We start from the raw sequence: 22,058 nt of genomic DNA, 5'->3' as shown, positions 1-22,058 counted from the left end.
GGTTAACTGCCAGGGCAGGTATGCAAGGCTGAGAAAAGACAGGGATGTCCCAGAAGCTATTGTGGTCCTCAAATTGAACAATGCTTAAGGATGGCAGATGACAAAATATAATACTTTTGCTAATTCTATTTTTAAAAGAATTTTAAAAATAATTTATATATAATTTTTATATAATCTCTACATCTAGCATGGGGCTTAAACTCACAACCCTGAGATGAAGAGTCACATACTTTACTGACTGAGCCAGCCAGGTGCCCCTTTGCTAATTCTAAAGAAAGGAGAATGAGTTAGATGCTGAATTTATTAGAAAGCAGGTGAAAATGTGTCTGTGTTTGTTGTGTTTGCCATAAAGGTGCTAGGGAGCTTAGATTTTAGGAGGTGGGGACTCATTCTGTTTAGAACAGATACGGACAGGGGCAAGAGCTGAACGGCATGCCATACTCCAAACTCATTCTCCCTCATCTCTGCCCTAACTTCTAATTTCTAAGGCTGTGAAAGTAGGTGTGGTAACTGCTATTGGGTGACTGCCCACAACTCTCTTACCCCTCTCCCTTTTCCCTTCTCTCTACACATTTTCAGTCTTTCAGTGATTGGTCTAGGGTGACACGTGACCTAGATTTAAATAATGAGACATAAGCAGAAGTTGCTGTGTGAGACTTCTGGAAAAGTTTTGTAATATGCTGGCAGGCTTTTTGTCTCTTTACTCCTTTCTCCCTAGGACAAGACTTAGTCTTAAGGCACAATAGCCACATGAGGAACAGGCATAAGGATGAAGCCCATTGCCATGGATGCTGCAGTGGAAAAATGCAAAAATCCACGGTCTTTGATGGTATCACTGATGAACTGTATCAGTCTCAGAACTGTCTGATCCCATACTCTTTAAAAAAAAAGATTTTATTTATTCATGAGAGAGAGAGAGAGAGAGAGAGAGAGAGAAGCAGAGACACAGGCAGAGGGAGAAGCAGGCTCCATGCAGGGAGCCTGATGTGGGACTAGATCCCGTTACCCCAGGATCATACCCTGAGCCGAAGGCAGACTCAACCACTGAGTCACCTAGGTGTCCCTGTCCCCACACTTCTTGTTATATCAGAAAAATAAACTTTTTAAAAAAAAAGATGTTATTTATTTATTCATGAGAGAGAGAGAGACAGAGAGAGAGAGAAGCAGAGACACAGGCAGAAGGAGAAGCAGGCTCCATGCAGGGAGCCCGATGTGGGACTTGATCCTGCGGCTCCAGGATCATGCCCTGGGCTGAAGGCAGGGGCTAAACCGCTGAGCCACCCAGGGATTCCCAGAAAAATAACTTTTAATTACTCAAGTTAGAATTGGATTTGTTTTCTCTTAGTTGCAGCCAAAGGGATCCTTTACAGGTAGCAAAGGAAAGGAAAAGGATATAGCTAATGCGGAGACAGAATTAGAAAGGACAAGTTTAATGGCACTAGTGTAGGCTTTGCCAGAAGGGCAGATGGGAATTTATTATAGCAGGTAAAAGCTTGAATCTCACCAAACCAGTACTTCTTTGGTCTGTCATCAATATGATGTCCTAGGACCAAATTCAGCAATTAAAGTTTTCGGGAAGTCAAAAGTCATATGTGGATTTTTTATTGCAATGGGAAGGTGGTACCCCTAACACCCTACATTGTTCAAGGACCAATTGTACATATCACAACCACATGGGATTTATCCCAGGAATGCAAGGTTGGTTTAGTAATCCAATGTAATACACCTGTTTCTAGAATAAAGGATAAAAAGTACATAATCATCTCAATGGATACAGAAAAAGCATCTGATAAAATCCAAAACCCTTCCATGAACAAATTAGAAACAGAGTGGAACTTAACCTCACAAAGGCTCCATAAGTAGTGATAAGACACTGGATGCTTTGCCCCTGAGGTCAGGAACAAGACAAAGATGTCTGCTCTTTCCACTTCTATTCAACATTGTACTGGAGGTATACTGAAGACCAGAGGGCCATTTCCCACATTTTCTGGACTATTAGGGCCCTAGGATTCTGGGTGTGAGCCAGGGAGAGGCACTCATAAAGATACTGGGTGTGTCAACATCCTAGTTCCTGGGGATTACTATTTTCTGAATTTGAGTTAGAAAAAAAAATAATATGACATTTCTCACATTAGAATGGTAAGGTACAGCTTCATACCCTTAATCACTGCTGTGAAAGTAAAGATAGATGTGAGAATCAGATACATGGGTGGGTAAGGGGCAAAAAAGATGAGTGGGAGCAGGCTGTGGTGGGGGCAGGAATAGAATAGCTTCCTAGTGAAGGTATTTAAGCAGAATCTGGAAAAAATGGGTAGATATTTGTTAGGTAGATAGAGGCAAAAGGAAGGGAGCAGCATGAAAAAAAATATGGAGGTGTGGAACAGTTTGGCATATTTGGGGGACAATTAGCAATTTATTAATGTGGCTGGTGTGAAGGATGGAAGGGGCATGGTAAAGGATTAAGCAAGAGAAACAGACAAAGCTGGGTCCCAAGAAGCCCACTGATCCCATGCTAGGCCTGCTGTCTGTTCCAGCATCTGTCTGTTTCCCTTGCAGGCTCAACACTCTAACTTCATTCTGATTTTTTTTTTTTTAATGGCTCCTGACCTGCTATCACCCCACTCTCAGCTTGGATTCTTGTTCTTGACTCTTCGCCTAATGTAACCAAGGACTTTCCATTTCTCCACCCATTTCCAGCCCAACCAGATCATTGCCTGTGTAGTTAGACTCCTGCTGGACATATTTTGGCTTGAATTCTGTCACTTCTGTGGCCAATTAGGGCAGACATGGCCTGTAAAGCTCTGGAATGCATCTCCAGAGACTCTGACATTTTAAGTAGGAAATTGAAAGACCTAGGTGGTATTCCCGTTTCTTTTTCTAGTTCATACAGACATGACTTTGTAAGAGAAATGAGGATGTGGAAAGTGAGTCATTAGCTACATAACTGGGACTACACAGTAGGATTTGGTAATTGAAATTATGTTTTCCTGGTGATGGATAGATTCATAAATACTTAGAAAAATAATTTTATTTATTTATAAATATAGTTATTCCCTACCACATACCACAAAGCAGTTATGCCAGTTTAGAAAAATGCAACAATACAAAAAAGATAAAATACCCAAGGGATCGGGTAAAGGAAAAATAAGGGTAGGGCAATAACAGAGCCAAGATTAGGTAAGCTCAGAGAAATGCAAACCACCCACTTTTGCTAGGAGGGAGCCTAGCATGCTTTTCCTGATAAAAGTGTTTGAGAAACTATCTTATGGATCCTTATTGAGTAGTGAATGTATTTCAGAGGACTCCTTCAATCAATATGATAATGAATTTCATATGGCTATAGAGTAGTTAAGAGTTTGGGTCTTGGAGTTAGCTTTTCTGGATTCCAACCTGGCTCTACCATTTACTAGCTATGTGATCTTGGAAAACTACTTAACCTCTCTGGGCCTCAATATCTTCATTTGTAAAATAGATACAGTGAGTCCTACCTCAAAGGATAGTTATGGACATTATATAAATTAATATTTGTGAAGTGTTTAGAACTGCTTCTGCACACAATAGGCACCATGAAGTCTTAATTTTTTTAAGTTAAAGTATATTGAATAATTGCTAGATGTTTATTAAATTTTGTGAAATTAAAAATAATTTATAATTCTTAGAGATAGATCTATAAAAGTTCCAGAAAATACAGACAGATTGCTCTCTTGTGGTCTGAATTGATCTAAGAGTGAAATTTATGGGAATGAATGGATGGCACATATCTTTCAGGAAGGGCTGGGGAATGGGTTTATGAAGAACCTTGCTTATCTGATGAAGTGATATTCTTCTGAGGAAAAAGAAATAAAATACTCAAATGGAACAAAATAATCTATGAGGAGGATGGTGAGTCAACTCTTAAGAAAATTGGGGGATGAAAAAAAAAGAAAATTGGGGGATGGAACAATACTTAAGGTTGCAGTTGACTAAAGTTTAGAGTGTGCATGGAGTGTAATTAGAAAAGTTACACAACATTTATAATTGATTAGACCTGGTGGCCTGGCACTAATGACTAGAATTTATTTATGGCAGTATGGACTTTGTTCAAAAGAATTACTCTAGGTAGTGGCCTTGTTCTCCACCTTTCTCTTCTGGTCGGCGAGGCTGCTCTGCTCTTGTCAGCCTCCTGCCCGCAGTCTGCTTGAGAGTGAGCACCATGCCTTCAATTATGTTGCAGAGTTTTGATGGAGAGATATTTGAAGTTGATGTTGAAATTGCCAAACAGTCTGTGACTATCAAAACCATGTTGGAAGATTTGGGAATGGATTATGAAGGAGATGATGACCCGGTTCCTCTACCAAATGTTAATGCAGCAATATTAAGAAAGGTCATTCAGTGGTGCACCCACCATAAGGATGATGCCCCTCCTGAGGATGATGAGAACAAAGAAAAGTGTACAGATGATATCCCTGTTTGGGACCAAGAATTCCTGAAAGTTGACCAAGGAACACTTTTTGAACTTATTTTGGCTGTGAACTACTTAGACATCAAAGGTTTGCTTGATGTTACATGCAAGACTGTTGCCAATATGATCAAGGGAAAAACTCCTGAGGAGATCCATAAGACCTTCAATATCAAAAATGACTTTACTGAAGAAGAGGAAGCTGAGGTTTGCAAAGAGAACCAGTGGTGTGAAGAGAAGTGAGATGTTATGCCCGACACTGTAACACTGTAAGGATTGTTCCAAATACTAGTTGCACTGCTCTGTTTATAATTGTTAATATTAGACAAAGAGTAGACAAATGCAGCAGCAAATCAGTTGTTTTAGTAGAATATTGTATTCCTTGCATGTGTAGTTTGAGTATAGATTCCAAAGTTATGGCTGAGTTTCTTCTAGTATGATCAGTTTCTTTTTTCTTTGCTCTCAATAAACTGAACTGTGGGTTCTCTGTAGAAGGTGGCATTTTGGGCTTTCCCTCTCTTTGGAAAGTGATTTCTGCCTAGTTTACTGTCTGGTTAACTTTAGTTTAATGATCTTTTAAAAGTTGTCATTGTAAATAAAACAAGTTAAAAAAAAACTACTCTAAAAGAAGAGGCAGAGGAAGAGACAGCATTGTATGAACTGAGCTGTGCTTATAGTTATAAGGAAACCCAGGAATCTAAATATGAGAATTTGGTAGAGCCAGTCAACTGGCTAAGAGTAAACCAGAAAGTGTAATACAGGCTGTCTAGCTGAATAAGACATGTGAAGTGAGGGATGAATGAACATTCAATAAACATCTCCTTCTGGGATGGAATGGCCAGAGGCAGTCTTGTTCTCCTGCCTAGAACAACTAGAAAAGCTGGACTACACAGAAATCATTTGTCTGAAGGCAGGGAGGAGGTGCTGAGACAATGAAAATGAGTGGTAGCTGTTTCTGGAGAGGGGAGAATCAAGGCAGATGGGGAAATTACTGCAACTGCTTTTACCCTGAGGGCACATGTTTATTCTGAGTTGGAGGGAGAGCTGGTCAGAGGTGACAATCTAGGATTTTCACATGCTGAAGCACTTGCAAGGGAACTAAGAAACCAGCAGATCTTTTGGTGGAGACCAGGCAGGGGTGGGGTGGGTGCTCAAACAAATTTTTCACTAGCACATTTACCAAATACTGGGGCTGCATAGAGCAGGAGGCAAAAACACCCAAGGAAAAAGCCTTTAGAAGCAGAGTATTTTAACAGACTTGGGATAGAATGATTAGAATTGGGCTTGTCCAAGGGAAGGGGATGCACATAATATACCAGGTTTCAGTGGAAAATCCTGGAAGGCCAGGAGCAAACCAGGGGTAGATTGAGCCTTAGCAGGACTATAGTCCAGCCTGGACTTAATATAGCCCCTGAGTAGATAGGATGATTTGTCACTAGTCTGTCTGCCCAGTGCAGGTCAGAATGGACCCTCTCTAGAGAAATACCAACTGGAGCCTCTGCAATTTATTTAGACACACTGAGCATCTCTCATTAGAATAGTACCAGGTGCACCAAAAGATAGGATCACATATCTGAAAATCAGAAGAAAAAAAGAGCTAAAACAAAGCCACAGGTGATGCAGGTATTAGAAGCAGCATACAAGAACTTTAAAATAGCTATGATTAGTATGTTCAAGGAAATAGGTGAAAAAATGGAGAATATCTTCAGAGAATTAGAGTCTATTAAAAAAAAGAAACAAATGTAAATCAGAGAACTACTAACCTACATGCAAATCATAGGCCAGACATATGCTGGGTGTTTAAACATGCAAGATTATTTAATCATCTTAAAAACTATATGAGTTATATCTTGTTGTCTATTTAACATGTGACAGGGACAAGAGTTACTAATGTGTGTCTGTCATGCTCATTCTCCCCTTTTTTCATTCTCCCCCACTCTATTTCTACTCACAAAAGGACAAGTCTTGTGAATTCTATTCCTGGATATTTTATTTTAAAGATTTTATTTATTTATTGTGTCAGGGTGGGGGGTGGGAAGAGAGAAAGAACTCAGAGGGAGAAGGAGAGGGAGAAGTATATTTCTTGCTGAGCAGGGAGGAGCCTGACTCAGGGCTGGATCCCAGGACCCCAGGATCATGACCCAAGCTGAAGGCAGACACTTTACTGACTGAGCCACCAGGCGCCCCTATTCCTAGATATTTAATCAATTAATTAATTAATTAAAATATTTTACTTATTCATGAGAGACACAGAGAGAGGCAGAGACACAGGTAGAGAGAGAAGTAGGCTCCCTGTGAGGAGCCCAATGTGGGACTTGATCCCAGGACCCCGGGATCACAATCTGAGCCAAAGGTAGGTGTTCAACCACTGATCCACCCAAGTGCCCCTATTCCTGGATATTTTAAATAGGAAGAGAGAGAGAGACAGGACCTCAGGGGGAGGCAGAGTAGGGGCTGCCAATCTACAGAATATGTATTAGCTGAGAGAGGGAGGGAGAAGGTAGAGGAACAGGGGGTGGTGATGTAGGCAGAGTTTTAGTTTTTTTAAAGTGTGCGTATGTGTGAAAGGCTCTTGGAATAGCTTCTGGTTAGATATAATTGAAGAGTAGGGGAAGAATATTTGAGAAATGTCGTTGTGGGTAATGAACTATTTCCTCTTTGGTATTCTTTGAAAGTACAAATAAATTTTAAAAATCACTTTTTGGCCTCTGGATAGTGCTTCTTTGTATACCACTTATGCAGAGATTAGCTAAATGGGGCTACTAGGTTTGTTATGGTTTCAAGTAAATGAATATACTATTGCATAGAGAGGTTAAATATTTCACATGAATTCACACAGTTGGCAAATAATGAAGCTGTCAGGAACCTAGGGCCATCTGATTCCAAAGCCCATGCTTCATGGACAATACAAACTACATTTTGGGATGCCTGGGTGGCTGAGTCAGTTAAGCATCTGCCTTTGGCTCAGATCATGATCCCAGGGTCTAGGACTGAGCTGAGTAGGGAGCCTGCTTCTACCTCTCCCCTCTGTTCATATTCTCTCTCAAGTAAATGAAATCTCTAATAACAAAACAAAACAAAAACCCACCAAACTACATTTTACCACAATAGAAAGCTGCCTTGCTTTAACTCCCCAGAAAGAGAGGTAACAAAGGGAGAATTTCTACACTGAACCTAAATTTGACTAAGGCTGAGAAATTAGTTGGTAAAATGGGAAAGTGGTAGAAATGCCAGGAAAAGGCAATTGTGTTATCCTGGAGTCTGGGTGGTCAGACTTGACTTATAGACTTTAATCCAAGTCATAAGACCATATATTTAAAAAGGTAGAAGAAATATGCTTTTCCCTAAAAAAGAAAATAGAGCACACAAAGGTCTTATGATAAATAAAGGGATCCAGAAAGACCTCATTGCAGAAGCACCATTTGAGCTGAGTCTTTCAGGACAGGGCAGGGTTTGAACATACAGAGAGAGGAGAAGGGGCAATAAGAACAAGGGCTCAAAGGTGTGGCAACTTAAAGTTTGTATATTAATTTGGTTGGACTCGATGGTGCATGAAAGGTGATGAGGGGAGGTAGACTGGAGTTTGAATACTTGGCTAAGGAATATGGACTTTAGAGTATAATCAATAGCAAGCCACAAGCCATCTTTAAGCTGAAGAGTGGCAGGATCAGTGCTGTGTTTCCAGAAGATAAATCTGGTGGCAGTATCAGATGGACTGGGAAGGGCAGCACTAAAGGCATGGAGACAAGGGATGACTACAACACTACAGGGAAGAGGGAAACAGACTCTGAAGGAGGACAGTGAGGGTAAGAAGAGAGAGGAGAAAACATGCAGCAGATGCTATGGGGACAGCATAGGCAAAGCTTATGTCGCTGGGTACTAGCATGACCGAAAAACATGTGGCAGTCAGGGGAGTGCCTCATGAAGATTAATCTGGCCTAACAAACAGCGTAAGTTAGAAGAGGGAGAGACTGGAGGTAGGGAGACCAGCTAGGAGTGTACTGAAGAAGTCTTGGGGACAATAAACAGTAGGAACAGGAAGGAAAGGACAGTTACAACTCATGAGGAGAAAACTGATATGACTTAGTGATGAAGGGGGTGTGAAGGGCGAGAAGGTTGGAGGTCACTGAGGTTTCAAGCCTGACCGAGCAGAGAGTGGCGGTGCTGCTATTAACAGAAAGACAGAAGTCAGAATGAGAAGTTAGCTGTGGGGTCGGGGAACATCACAGCAAGAAACAGAAGATGAGAGATACACAGGGAGCTGAGGACATCAGATTTTAAAAGAACATATGAAAAAGATTCAAGAAAGACTAGAAAACCAAGGGGTTAGAGAATGTTGAAAACTTGTAAATATAGGATCAGAAAGGTTCAAGCTTTAATAAGGTTCTTGTCACATAGCGAGCATTGGAAAAAGATTTGTTGAATGCATCAGAAGAGGATTGTGGGGAATTCTCCCCTCTATAATACACTGCCTTTCAGGATTTTTGCTGCTCGGAGATGTAGAACAACAGTAACACAAGATGGTTGAAAGGCTATTACAAGTACCCCCTCACTTTAAGTGAATTCATGTACAGAAGGCTGGGGTGTTAAGTAAGGGGAGAAACAGCCCTAGGGGTGCAGGCTATGTTTATCTGGCTAAATCCAGAGTACGGAATTTAGCAAGGAAGTTAAAAGCATAGGCTTTGTAGTCAGTAAACTAGGTTCATATTCTGTCTTGGCCACTTTGGTAGTCGTGTGACTTTTGCTAAGTCACATGATCTTTTTAGACTTCAGTCTTTTACATGTATAAAAATGGTGACAACAGTCCATATCTCACAGAATTATTGTAAGGATTAAATGAGGTAAAGTATGCAAAGCCCTTGCTTAAATGAGTAGCACTTAGTAGGTGCTCCAAAACATGGGCATCTATTAGTGATGGGTCAACCACATACTTGTACGTTTCCATGATAGAGGAGTGATACAGAAGATCCTCTTTGGCCCTTAGAATGGTACCTGGCATGTAGTGCTCAATAAATATATTTTATTATTATTATTTTTTATTGGAGTTCAATTTGCCAACATATAGCATAACACCCAGTGCTCATCCCATCAGTGCCCATCACCCAGTCACCCCCACCCCCCACCTCCCTTTTCACCGCCCCTTATTTGTTTCCCAGAGTTAGGAGTCTCTCATGTTCTGTCTCCCTCTCTGATATTTCCCATTTTCTCTCCTTCCCCCTTTATTCCCTTTCACTATTTTAATAAATATTTGTTAAACAATTAAATAAATATTAGATGCTCAAACACCAAATCAGAGGAAGAGTCTGATTTATATATGTAAGCTAGAAGGGAATAGAATACTCTTTCCCATTTTTATTTTTAATGGCTGCATAATACTTCATTGTTTGGCTGAATTATCGTTCCCATAACCTTTCCTTTATTTGATTTAGCCATTTCTCTATTTAGGACATTTAGGTTATTTGAATTTTTGACTATTGTAAATAACACCGAGATAAGCATGCTGATATATATTTTTTTGTTCCCTTTGCTGCTTATGTTCCTGTGCTACATACACTTCCAGCAAAATAAAGTTTTGAAATAGCTTTCACTTTCCAGAAAATTTACACTCCTTTTAGCAGCATATTAAGATGCAAATGTCTGTTTAAAGTATCACGTACTATAAGAATGTAGGGAGGCCACTCAAGGGAAATTCCTCCCGAGTGATGTAGCATTTCTGCGATCCTGAAGAATGAGGTGGAGTAAACAGTCAACTGAGCTGTGGGATGTATCTGTTGTCTCTGCTCTGCAAAGACAGGGGATGGGTGTTCTTCAGATAGGAAACAGGAACTCTGTGGGTGGGCCTAAAAGGGAGTGGGTTTTGAAACAGGAAAAAAGAAGCCTTCTGATAGTGAAAGAGATGTATTGCTGTGCTGGTCTGATCACCCATATGCTACTAGGTTAAACTGTTCTCCTATTTCCACTCACAGACTTGTCCTCGATTATATTTGCAGTTGTTTTATCTTGCTTTGTAAGTGTTTCCTGCTCTTTTCTAAGTGTTTCTAAGTTCTTTTATTTTTTTCCACTTTAGGAAATGGGCATCCACTTAGTTACTCGAAACAGAAACCAAGCAGTTGATACCTTCATCTTCCTCACTCCCTACATCCAATCCTTCACCAAGTCTGACTCTCTCTTTAAAGTATGTCTTTTTTGGGGGGATCCCTGGGTGGCTCAGCAGCTTAGCGCCTACCTTGGGCCCAGGGCCTGATCCTGGAGACCTGGGATCGAGTCCCACGTTGGGCTTCTGCATGGAGCCTGCTTTTCTCTCTGCCTATGTCTCTGCCTTTCTCTCTGTGTCTCTCATGAATAAATAAATAAAATCTTTAAAAAAAAGTATGTCTTTTTTAAATTAAATATTATTTATTTGTTTATTTGAGAGAGAGGAACAGAGAGAGAGAGAGAGAGAGAGAGAGAATGAGAATACAAACAGAGGAAGGAGCAGAGAAGGAAGGAAGAGAGAGGGAAAGAGTCTCAAGTAGACTGCCTGCTGAGCGGGGAGCCCGACTCGGGGCTCCATTCATGACCCTGAGACCACAATCTGAGCTGAAACCAAGAATCTGATGCTTAACTGACTGAGCCACCTGGGCACTCCTAAAATATTTCTTTAATTGGTGTACTTTTCTTGACTTCCAACATTCTAGTCCAAGTCATCAACATCTCTTGCTCAGACTATAGCAATAACCCTCCCACCTCATTTTATTGTTCTCATTCTTGCTTCTGCCAGTTATTTCCAATGTTTGGTGTAAGTAATCTTCTAAAAATTCAAATCTTCTCTCATGATTTCTTGTACTTAAAGTCTAAGGTCCTTAATTTGGCCTACAAAGTTTCGCATGATTTACCCCTGCTCACTTCTCCAGCTCACCTTTAGGCTCTCCTCCCTTGCTTTCTTTGTTTTAGTCACAGTGGCCTTTCTGTTCTTGATTCTTCTCTCAGCTCTTTCCTGATTTGTTTGGGGTATTTGCACATGCCTTTTCTAGGCATGATCTTTCTGTCACCCTTCACCTGGCTAATTCCCACTCCCATAAACTGGCAGGTCTCATTCTAAATGTCACTTTCACAGAGAGGCTTTCTGGCAACAGCCTCTTCTTCATAAACTTCCCACAATAAGTATTGATATATATATAATTATATTTCATAATTATGTAATTTATATCTATATATATAAAATTATAAATGATATATTACATATATATAAAATTCTGTCTCTTTTAATAATAGTATAAGTCTCTTGAGGTCATGGATAACATCTATCATGTTACCATTGACTACAGTTTAGCAAGATGTCTGGAACAGTCTAGGTGTCCTTCATTTAAGTAAACCATAATGCCCAGCCCAGTGTTAGAAAGAGAAGTGTTAATATATAGCCACTTATGGAAAATACCCTATTTCTGTTTAAATGTACAAAATTAGGGATTTTCAAGTTTAGTGTCATATAACTGAGTTCAGGAAGTATTCTCTATGGCATGAAACCAACAAAGGCAAGTCATATTTAATCCACATTTCAGAATATTTCTAGTTTTTTCTGTCCTCTTGAGAATTGGGACAGGTTTGGGATCAGAGCAGGATGAAGCTAGCTACTTTTCTGTGGTTAAGGCCTTAACACTTTTCTTCCTCACCTGGGGACATGGATACTCACCAGCAGGCTGTGACACAAAGCATGGAAATGCTGCTGATTTGTCTCCAGCTCATCCCAGTCCAGCTGCCAACAGCTTGTGGGTCTAAGGATGAAGGGCAGTCCATATGTCAATGACTCGCAGATCCCACTGGAATTTAGAGCCCTGGCAAGAGACAATGCAGCAAAAATCTCCTCAGTGATATCTAGAACCCTGACACCAGATCAGCTTAAATTCAGTTTATGTCAGTTTACTGTGAAATCCTTTGGGTTAGAGACTGAATTATTCACCTTAGCATGGCCAGCACCTAGCAAGGTATCTGGCACATAGCAGATTCTCAAAATCTGTTAATGAATGAAGCATCACCATGAAGAGCCATCTAGACTCTGATGGATGTTTCTTCTCCTGAGCTCACTCCATTTTAAGTGACTTCTCTGAGGACACTTCCAGAATACCCCTGCTACAATAACCATGTAACATGACAGTATGCTAACCATCTGCATCCCAGTCCTGGCTATCCTGTGGCAAGGTGCTGAGAGAGATGCATTTAAGAAGAGGGTGAATTGGGTGCCTGGGTGGCTCGGTCGGTTAGGTGTCTGACTCTTGATTTTGGCTTGGTCATGAGCTCACGGTCATGAAATTGAGCCCTGCCCTCCACACTGGGCATGGAGCCTGTTCAAGATCCATTCTCTCCCTCTCCCTCTGTGTCCCCCACTACCCGCTTACTCTGCTCTCCGAAATAAAAAAAAAACAAAACAGGAAAAATTTAAGAAAGTTCCCCAGTAGCATCCATAGTCAAGCTTACTCATATACTTGTGCACAGGTACTGTGATAGGAACTAGGAAGCAGTAAAAGTGATGGTCTTTGCCATCACTGCTAATTCTATCCAAGAACTGGTCCCTCTGGAAGCAGAATTCTAGTATTTAGAAAAATGGCAAGGCAGGAGTAGATCCTATCTATCCCCTTGTTCCTTGAAGGTCAGATCTCTGTCCTGATGCCCAAACATGGTAAGGTATTCAGTACATAGTTGTGGAATGCATTAACACTGCTGATCTTGTTTTTCTTTGTGTTCAGAGACTTTCTGGATTTCCAATCTTCATCCAGGTTTCAGAATGTCCTACTGAGGCACATTTTCCACCATATGCCCATTTGTCTCCACATGTGGAGTAGCCTAATATTGCTCTTTCATTCCCATACCTGCAGTTTCTGCTTTGGAACTGACTCCCACTGCCTGGTACTTGGAGATGCCCTCTACCTCTGGACTTCCTAGCTGGAACCAGTAAGAACAAGCATTTGCACAGATTGGGGAAGTTCCCTTGTCCCATACTTGATCACCCGGAGCTTGTAACAAGAGGCTGATGACTGGGAGGCCATCTGGTAGAGTGTGCTGAAGTCTCCTTTGGGGTCATCCATTCTCAAGGAGCCATCAGCTGTGCCAGGGAGTAGGGACGGGCTGAGGAGTCGCTCTTGGAGATCACATTTCAGGCACACTACAATAAAAATGGCATTGGAGGAGGGATTGTTTGTCACAAGTTACCTCAGGCTATGTGAGTAAGAGACAACATCTGCTACCCATTCCACATCCACCAGGCAAGTAAGGCTTGGGAGGAGGCAGGGAATGGAAAGGGGAAAGTATGACTGGTCTGGAAAGACAGAGCAGGTCTGGACCTACAGTGTTGCTCAATACTATATCTAACTTGTTTTCTGGGTCTGATATGATTTTTACTTGTCTTATATCTGGGCTGGCTGAACAGTAGCCTCTTAGTGAGAGATCTGGCTTGTGATCCAGTCTGAGAGGAATATGGGCCCTCTGTGGAGGAGGCAACTAACACTACAATATGCAGAGCCCTTTGCAATCACAGATGGAAATCTTGCCTCTGCTGCTTCCCTGTGGCTAAGCTTTGGCAAGACTATAGGTCAGATGAAGGAAGAGTAGGAAAGCAGAAGTCAGGGAGTCAGCTGACAGCTATTGTTTCTCTGTGGGCTCTTGTAGGGACATTCAGGGGAGGGGGAGGAATAAGTTCCTGAAATGGTTTATTTTTTAATTCCCCAAAGAAACCTGAATGTAGAATCTTCTAGAGCATCACTGTGGCAACAGACAACCATTCTGAGGGGGCTTCACCTAGGTATGAATTATTCATCAAGGTATTATGTTTTTCTGTATTAAGATTCTGCTCTGGGAGGTGGGTACATTCACATGCCACAGTGTGCAATGTTCTATTGCACTAGGCTTTTGAAGCCTTGATACTACAATTTTTTTTTCAATAAAAATGTATACCAGGTTTGAATACTGTTAACGAACATGAAGTAAAAACGAAAGCAGAAAAAATATAGAAGAATAAATATGATGGCAGAATAGATGTCAGATCCAGCTGGCCCAGCAACTAGACATAGACATTAACTTTGGGTGAGACAGTCTTAGCTGCCATGTCTCAGAGCCCAGGAAGTCAGTAGGAGTGACTCGGCCTAGGACTCAACTCTCCTCCTTTCCTTGGTGCCTGACTTCTCCATTGTTAGATCTCTGGGCTTTAGGGCTGGAAAGCTGTGTTCATCTGGCTGAGATTCTCCATGCTGATTGCAATAAGAATCACCTCTTTATTAAGGAAATTTTATCTTTTTATATTTTAAAAGATACTGATGTTTGGGCCCTACCGCACACTAGTGAAATTGGGATCTCTGGAGATGGAAGCCAGATCCTGGTGTTTTTTTAAAAGTTCCTTGTGTGATTCTTACTGTAGCCATGGCTGAGAACTACTGGAACTGAAGTCTCGACAGTGTGCCAAGGCTGCTAAAGCTGTCTTAGCAGGACTAGAATCTAAAATCAGGTGCGCAGCTCACCACCCTGAACCCAGATGCCAAGGTGGCAGACTCCAAACCCATGAAACAAGAAAAGACACTCATCTGAAGCTGACTGTGCTCTCTGTCAGGAGGCCTCTGAGGGAAGCACTGAAGAGCAGGCTGAAGGGCCCTGGGCAGTTACAGAAGCAGGTGGAGTGGGTAGAGAACCTTGTAAGGGGTCAGAGTGAACATCTGAGGAGCAGTCCTCAAAAGATTCTAGAGTAGGAAAGCTCAGGGTTCTCTATTGTTTTGTTTCCTTTTTTATAGTGAGCCGTATTTCCAGAAATACAGTGTAGTCATGCATCAGTTTTTTTTTTTTTTTTAAACAATGGACAACTACAGTATGGTCCTTATTGTGTTGTATAAACTCTCAGATGGGTCACATGCACCCTGGAGGAGGGCTACTTTCCCCAGACCTCACTCCAATTGCGCCCGAGCATCTGGACTCCAGTGTAGGCCTCCCTAGTAGAAGAGCTGATGAGTCTGGATCTAAGTTCCACCATAAGCCCTGAAGACCTGCAAATTTCCAAAAAAATAACTGCAGATGGAGATAAACATTCTGGGCTGACCCTGGTGCCATGGAAAGAGGAAGGGGGGAAGGTAGAGAAGTCCTCTACTACTCCATGAGCAAGTGCTGTGTAACAGCTGAAAAAAGGCTGGTTGCAGGAGTTCCTGGCCTTTGAGAACCCCAGCCTTCCATATGAGAGAAGTGCTCAGCATGAGGCAGCATCTTTGTTTATAAATGCCCAGCATGAGGCAGGTTGTGTAGTAGGTAAGGGTCCAGGTTCTGGAGGCAGATAGACCTGGGTTTGATGAACATTTTCTGGGCTTACTATAATCAAATGTCCAAAATATGGATTTCTAATCTTAAGAATTAATGGGCTCTGGAGTTGCCTAGCTTCAGATTCTGCTATTAATTTTTCTGTGGAGTCCTAGGAAAATGTTTAATTTCTCTAAGTCTCAGTTTTCTCATCTGTAAAACAAGGAGATATGTTTAATTGATTCTAAGACACATTCCCCCCCGCCCCCCGCCACACACACATACTAACATCTCTGCATATGTCTTACAATTGTCATTGGCCAGGCACACACTCCTAACAATTACCACTTTAACTTCTCAGTAAGGATAAAACAATATTTCTTAGTGATAGAAAGCACCGAGTCATGTTTAATTGGTAGTCTTTTTCTTCCTTAGTGGTACATAAAGTAATGGTGTATCTCATAACTGATAGCATCTTAGATTCAATGACATATGGTAATAGTACCTGTTTCACGGTGGTGGGGGGAGATGAAATAGGATAATGCAGGAAAGGAGGTAACATACTGCATGGGGAAAAATAGATATGGAGTGGATTCCAGAAGATGGGTAGGGAAGAATCAGCACCATCAGCCTTGAACAAAAGGAATGGAAAGAAGGTCCAGGGAAGATTTACACACCAGTGAAAGGTTGAAATCAAGGTAAGTCATTAAAGGCATCCCAGGCTTTAGGTTGAAATAGGGGTATGGAGAAGGGTCAGAAGGTAAGGATCTGATGGCTATCTGCAGAAAGGACCACCATGTGTCCTCCCTCCCCTTTGGGGGTGGGAATCTGTACCCTATTTTTCTCACTGAACTCCCACCTCTACTAGCTGGGCTACTAGTTGTCCTCTGTGGGGCCTGCCTCTGTAGTTGCTTTAGTTTACCTCAATTTGGTATCTTCCTATCCAGAAGTCCTCATTTAATCTTGGTTCTTTACTTTCTCACAGGCCCTCTTGATATTGTTTAAATACCAGCATTCCTCAAGTTATTATGTCAACAATATCCACTACAATTCAAAATGAAAAACGAGTAAAACATGATTCACTGTGCTCTTCTTTAGTTTAGGTGCTCCCCAATTATTGAGGTATCTAAGTCTTTGCTCCCAAACTAACTGGCCCTTGCAGTCTGGGCTTAATTAGGTTCAGTTCCTTACTGTGGTTACTTTTTAGAAATTCTTTTCTTACTCCTTGTGCTTATACTGCACAGCCTCCTCCAGTCCCTAAACCTCAACTACAGTGTATTCTGATGACTTACAAATCTAGAGTCTTAATCTCAGACTAGGATAATCATAGCCTATATAATGTGTCTTTTGAGGGTGTGTACTTGAATCATCTTTGGCTCTGGAAATGTTGCTGAAACACCGTGAAGGAAGAAGAAGATGGATATGTTCTTGGTCCGTTCCACTGTAATGTAGCCAGGCTTTAAAGAAAATCTCCATGCTGACAACATCATTGTCTATAGTCTGAAGGTCAATGTCAGTTCCCAGGATAGAACTCTCTGCAGAAGAAAGGAATTAGTTGGTAAAATTTTTAATTCTTTAATTGTACATCTTGAAAAATGTAAACATTTAAATGCATCTATCTTTTGACCTATCAATTCTATCCTTAGATAACTCGCTTAGAGGCATTCTTAGATAGTACACATGGACACATATGCAAAGATGTTCAGTACAGCATTATTGTAATAACAAATAATCAAAACCTCAAACAGGAAGCAATTCAAATATCCATCAATAGGAGAATGTTTAAATAAATTATAGCACACTCAACCTTTGGAGAATTACGAAGCTGTTAACAAACAAAATAAAAAACATACTGGCAGGGAAAGTTAAGAGACAGTAAATGAATAATGAATAAAGAAAATTGTAGGGAAGCCTGGGTGGCTCAGGGGTTGAGTGTCTGCCTTTGGCTCAGGGCCTGATCCTGGATTCCTGGGATTGAGTCCCGCATTGGGCTCCCTGCATGGAGCCTGCTTCTCCTCCCTCTGCCTGTGTCTCTACCTCTCGCTCTGTGTCTCTCATGAATAAATAAATAAAATATTTTTTTAAAAAAAGAAAGCTGTAGAACAGATGTATATTATGAACCATTTACATAAAAATAAAATATATAAAAATGAAACCCTTGGCCTAACTAAGTACATATATATGTATGTAAATGCCTTTTACAAAGGTCTGGAAGGCTACCATCAAACTGTTAATGGTGGGCAGGAGTGGACACAGGACAGAGTTCTGAAATATGTTTCTTTTTTATTATTCATACTTCTTTTGTTTGAATTTTATTGTATTTAAAAAACACTCTGGAATACAAAAGTAGCCAAAAAATAATACAGCAATGCAAGTTAAATATTTTGTTAACAAGGGGGAGCTTTAGCTTCTTCAGCTCTTATTTATTTTTAAAGACTTTATTCATTTATTTGAGAGAGTGAGAGAGCACAAGCAAGGGGAACAGCAGAGGGAGAGGGAGAAGCTGAGCATGGAGCCCAATGCGGGCTTGATCCCAGGACCCCAAGACTGTGACCCAAGCCAAAGGCAAATGCTTAACCGACTGAGCCATCCAGGCGCTGCTTCTTCAGTTCTTGTTTCACAGTAAAAGTGTATTCAATTATTACTTCTGCTATAAAAAACAAATTTTTTAAAAAAGTAAAAGAAAAAAATGGTGCATCCCTGGGCTTTACCTTGGACACAGAGTCTACAAATTTGTCATTGGCATGCTATAACTCACAAGTGTGATTAGCAGCCAGGAAGACAGGAATAGTCTGTGATTTGTTTCCAAATCTGAGTGAATGGAACTGGGTATGTGGAGGGAATGAGGTTTTGCTGGTCTACTTCCTACTTTAGGCAACACTTGCTCAGGAACTGCGGTCTGGGTCTGCAGGTAAAGGTTATCAGTAAAAGCCAAATATAAGGTAGTAGAGGAAGCCCAGAGAGAGGAAATGAGCCAAGGGCTGGAAAGAAACCGAAGAGGAACCTGATTTTTTTTTTTTTTTCCTTACCATGAGGGACTCTCTGAAATACTTTTACAAAGAGCCTAAGAAAATTGATGAATTAACTTCTGTGTATGACTCATAGACCCCAGGGAGAAGGCTGGTTTATTTCTAGAACGACATTCCTGAGGACAAGGCAGCAGAGGTGGCAGTCTCTCCACAGGGAACAAAGGGCTTCAGTCCAGCGTGTTGGTACCCACACAGGAGAGGTGTGGTGAGACTCAGATGACTTCATGTCATATTTAATGACTTATTCTGTGGATGAAAAGAGGCTCTAAACGCATTTCTCTTTGGCCAGTATGATTAAAACTCTGACATCTTCCATGAACATACTGAGGATTCGTTAGCAAAGTATTTCATTCATTCCATCAAGCAGCAATTTTATTATGTACTATATAAAAAATGAAATATTGCAGAAGGTACAAAGATTATATGATATTCTTTTCCTTTAAGGAGTTTATAAAGCTACACTATTGACCCAATCATTCCTCCTCAAACTGTCATCTGCCACATTATGCTTTAAGTACTGATAAATATAAAGTCACTGCCCAAGAAATGTCTTCATGAGCAAAGAGAAAGTATCTTTTTAATAATGTGAATTTTGTTTTGTCACAGGCAAAAGAAGAAGTAATTTAATTTTTCTGAGACTGAGGCCTGGACTTCAGTTTGAGTAACAAGTAAGGAAAGAACTGAATCCAGAGAACTTCAGTGAGGCAAAATCATCCTTAAAGCATAAGAAGGCAGATACAGAACAAAAGAAATGGAATTGAGTGAAGGATCTCTGGAAGTGGAGAGGATAATATGGTTTAGAGTTCAAACAACAGACTTTTGCAGAAGAGAACTAAGTGTTTCTTTTCTTTTCCCCAGGGAAAGGGTAGATTAGAAACTCCTACCATGGCAGTATAAGGCGATCACAGCAAAGTGATCTCCTACCAAAACCTTGGAAATAGAAAAATAGGACTTTCCTCAGATAGTTAAACTACAATATCAACACAGAGTGGTAAGGTCACTGAAAAACAGTTATCTTAAGAAAAGGGAATGGCTTACTGACCAGAGCAAGATTTGGCTATAGCCTATGGATGGGACTGGCTTTATACAAAAAATGAATGTGTCCATTAGCAGGGAAGTGGGTTGGCCAGAAATGGAGCACAGATAAGGGGAGCAACAGGAGAATGCGGAGGCTGCACTCATCCAAGTGTAGCTCAGAGGGGAGGGCATGCTGGCTTAATGGCATGTCCTGAAGGCAGGATGTGTTTGTCAAGTCTCTGCTGTTCTTGGTATTATGGTAGTTATGGTTCTCGTCTAAGACATTCCAGCTTATACTGTGGTCTTGAGCTTGGTAGGGTGAGTCTATCTCTGAGATGCTACTGAGAAAATAAACTTTCTGATCCTGCAAAGCTGAAGAACCATGCCTGAAACATGCCTTTATGAAGGAAAATGCCAGCCTTCCCTGTAGAAACCCCATCAATGTTCCTGAAATTTTTTCCAACTTCTTAACCTACAGTTTCTTGGGAGAGCCACAGAGCTTTTTCCTTTGCAAAAATTTTCGTGTAATTTCCATAGAAACTCAGTGCTTCAGATTTGAGTCCACGGTTTTGCAAGCTCAGAAGGAAGTCAGCAGCTTCTCAGGGACAGTCACATTGTCCAAACTGAAGACTAAAGTGGAAACCAGAACACACTAGAGAGAGAACTTTTTAATTCATTTTTCTCTGTCACTGGTTCAGGCATTCCTTTCCTTATGCTTGGATCATGCTGGCCTATCAACTCCATTCCTCCTCTAGTACTTTTTTTTTTTTTTTAAGATTTTATTTATTTATTCATGAAAGACACACAGAGAGAGGCAGAGACACAGGCAGAGGGAGAAGCAGGCTCCTTGTGGGGAGCCTGATATGGGACTTGATCCCAGGACCTCAGGATCATGACCTGAACCAAAGGCAGATGCTCAACCACTGAGCCACCCAGCCGCCCCCTTCTAGTACTTCTTAGGTACTATTACCAGTTAATTTTTTTAAAACATGGTTTCATCAGTTCCTTTACTAAAGAGCACATACTGCCTTCCTTGGTCATTTTCTTTATTCCCCTCACTCATCCTGTTCAGTTGGTTCTAGTCATTATTCCTTAAACACCCCACTCTTCCCTTCTGTAATGGCTCATACGGTTCTTCCACAACCCTGCCTGTTGAGATCCTATATGCCCATTCAAATCCCCTAGCTCAGTAGCTAGCTTAGAGTTGAAGCTTAGCAAATGCCTGTTGAGTTCAACAATTGCTCCCCCTCCTCAGCTCTCATTACTTTTTCCTGTAACTCTTCTGCTTCAACTAAATTAGTCTCCTTGCCACATGACTTCCTTCCTTCCTTCCTTAGTGCTTTTATTACTCTGTCAATCCATGGCTTACTCCTCCCCCCAAACTCAACTCCAAACTGACTCTGTCCCGGAAGTTATGCTTAATTATATCCTCCATTATTTGGGTTTAATCAGCACCTCTTGGGTATCTGTGGGCTTCATATGGGCAATACTAACTACACTTGCTAATCTGTTTCTTCAGAAGGATTTTCTTCTCTTTCCGTGAGTTTATGAAAAGCAGTGATATGTAATAGAGCAGGGTTTGAATCACAACTTGAAAGTTACTGGTTATGTGACTCTGGACAGAGTGGGGATAGTACAACCTATTTCATAGTTGTAGTGAGGCATAAGAAGTGAGATGATTATTTATGAATGGCATGTGTAGGTCCAACAAATGGCATTTTCTTCCTTTTCTCTCATCAACAAAATGATTTACTCTTATAGGATAAGAATGTGCTTTCCTTTTCTTAACATTTCCTCCTCATCACTTCTCTTGGCAACTGCTTTCTCCCTACCACAAACATATGTAAGAACACTAAGGTATAGAACTGAGTTCCTCACAAATATAACAAAATATGCCAAACTTGGGGAATGGGGAAGATATTTGTCACTTCTCAGATGTTGAAGAGCAGCTCCTACCTTGACTGGCAAGCAGGGCACTGGGCACAGAATAAGATAGGTGCCACTGACCATATGAAATAGGAAGGTTACCGGAGTGAGTGTGGCTCTTAGTGTTTGGGTGGTGAGGGCAAGGAAGGACTGGTTCTCTGCAGCCAAGCTAAAGCAGGCATTTGCATTCAGTGTTTAGACTTGCCCTGCCCTCCTGTGGCCACAAGTAGAGACATGTTTTACTGAGCTCTTCTGGATGAGCCACAGTAATAGGAAAAACTAAGAGAGCCAAAAGATTGAAAACAAAGTAATGCCTAAAGCAGTCCTTCTCAGAATTCAACCCTAAAACAAGGTTACAAAATGGAAATGTGTTTAATATAGGAGAATGTAACACTTCAACA

At 41.1% G+C, this 22,058-nt stretch overlaps 2 protein-coding genes across 15 annotated transcripts in view; one reads left to right on the top strand and one right to left on the bottom strand.

Annotated features, from left to right (window-relative positions):
- Positions 1-22,058, bottom strand: part of M1AP (meiosis 1 associated protein) — a 75,954-nt gene that overhangs the window by 7,116 nt on the left and 46,780 nt on the right. For 13 of the 14 annotated variants that reach the window (XR_005372537.1, XR_005372535.1, XR_005372536.1 and 10 more), the window contains exons 5-7: positions 17,047-17,220; positions 13,415-13,577; positions 12,111-12,252 (exon numbers count right to left, since the gene is read on the bottom strand). Coding sequence is in view for 9 of the 14 variants with exons in the window: in XM_038561665.1 (XP_038417593.1) it covers positions 12,111-12,252; positions 13,415-13,577; positions 17,047-17,220 (479 nt within the window). In the remaining 5 variants the exon portion in view is untranslated. Of the gene's footprint in view, positions 1-12,086; positions 12,253-13,414; positions 13,578-17,046; positions 17,221-22,058 lie in introns of those variants that run through there. The other variant, XM_038561669.1, reaches the window with a different exon arrangement.
- LOC111090648 (S-phase kinase-associated protein 1-like) lies at positions 1,220-6,483 on the top strand. The gene has a single exon (XM_038561674.1). It carries the CDS (start codon positions 4,193-4,195, stop codon positions 4,679-4,681), a length of 489 nt encoding a protein of 162 aa, XP_038417602.1. The 5' UTR covers positions 1,220-4,192; the 3' UTR covers positions 4,682-6,483.

This window comes from Canis lupus, chromosome 17 (assembly GCF_011100685.1).
Source record: "Canis lupus familiaris isolate Mischka breed German Shepherd chromosome 17, alternate assembly UU_Cfam_GSD_1.0, whole genome shotgun sequence".
Classification (NCBI taxonomy): Eukaryota; Metazoa; Chordata; class Mammalia; order Carnivora; family Canidae; genus Canis; species Canis lupus.
Note: the sequence above shows the minus strand (reverse complement) of the source record. Positions and strands in the feature narration are given on the sequence as shown.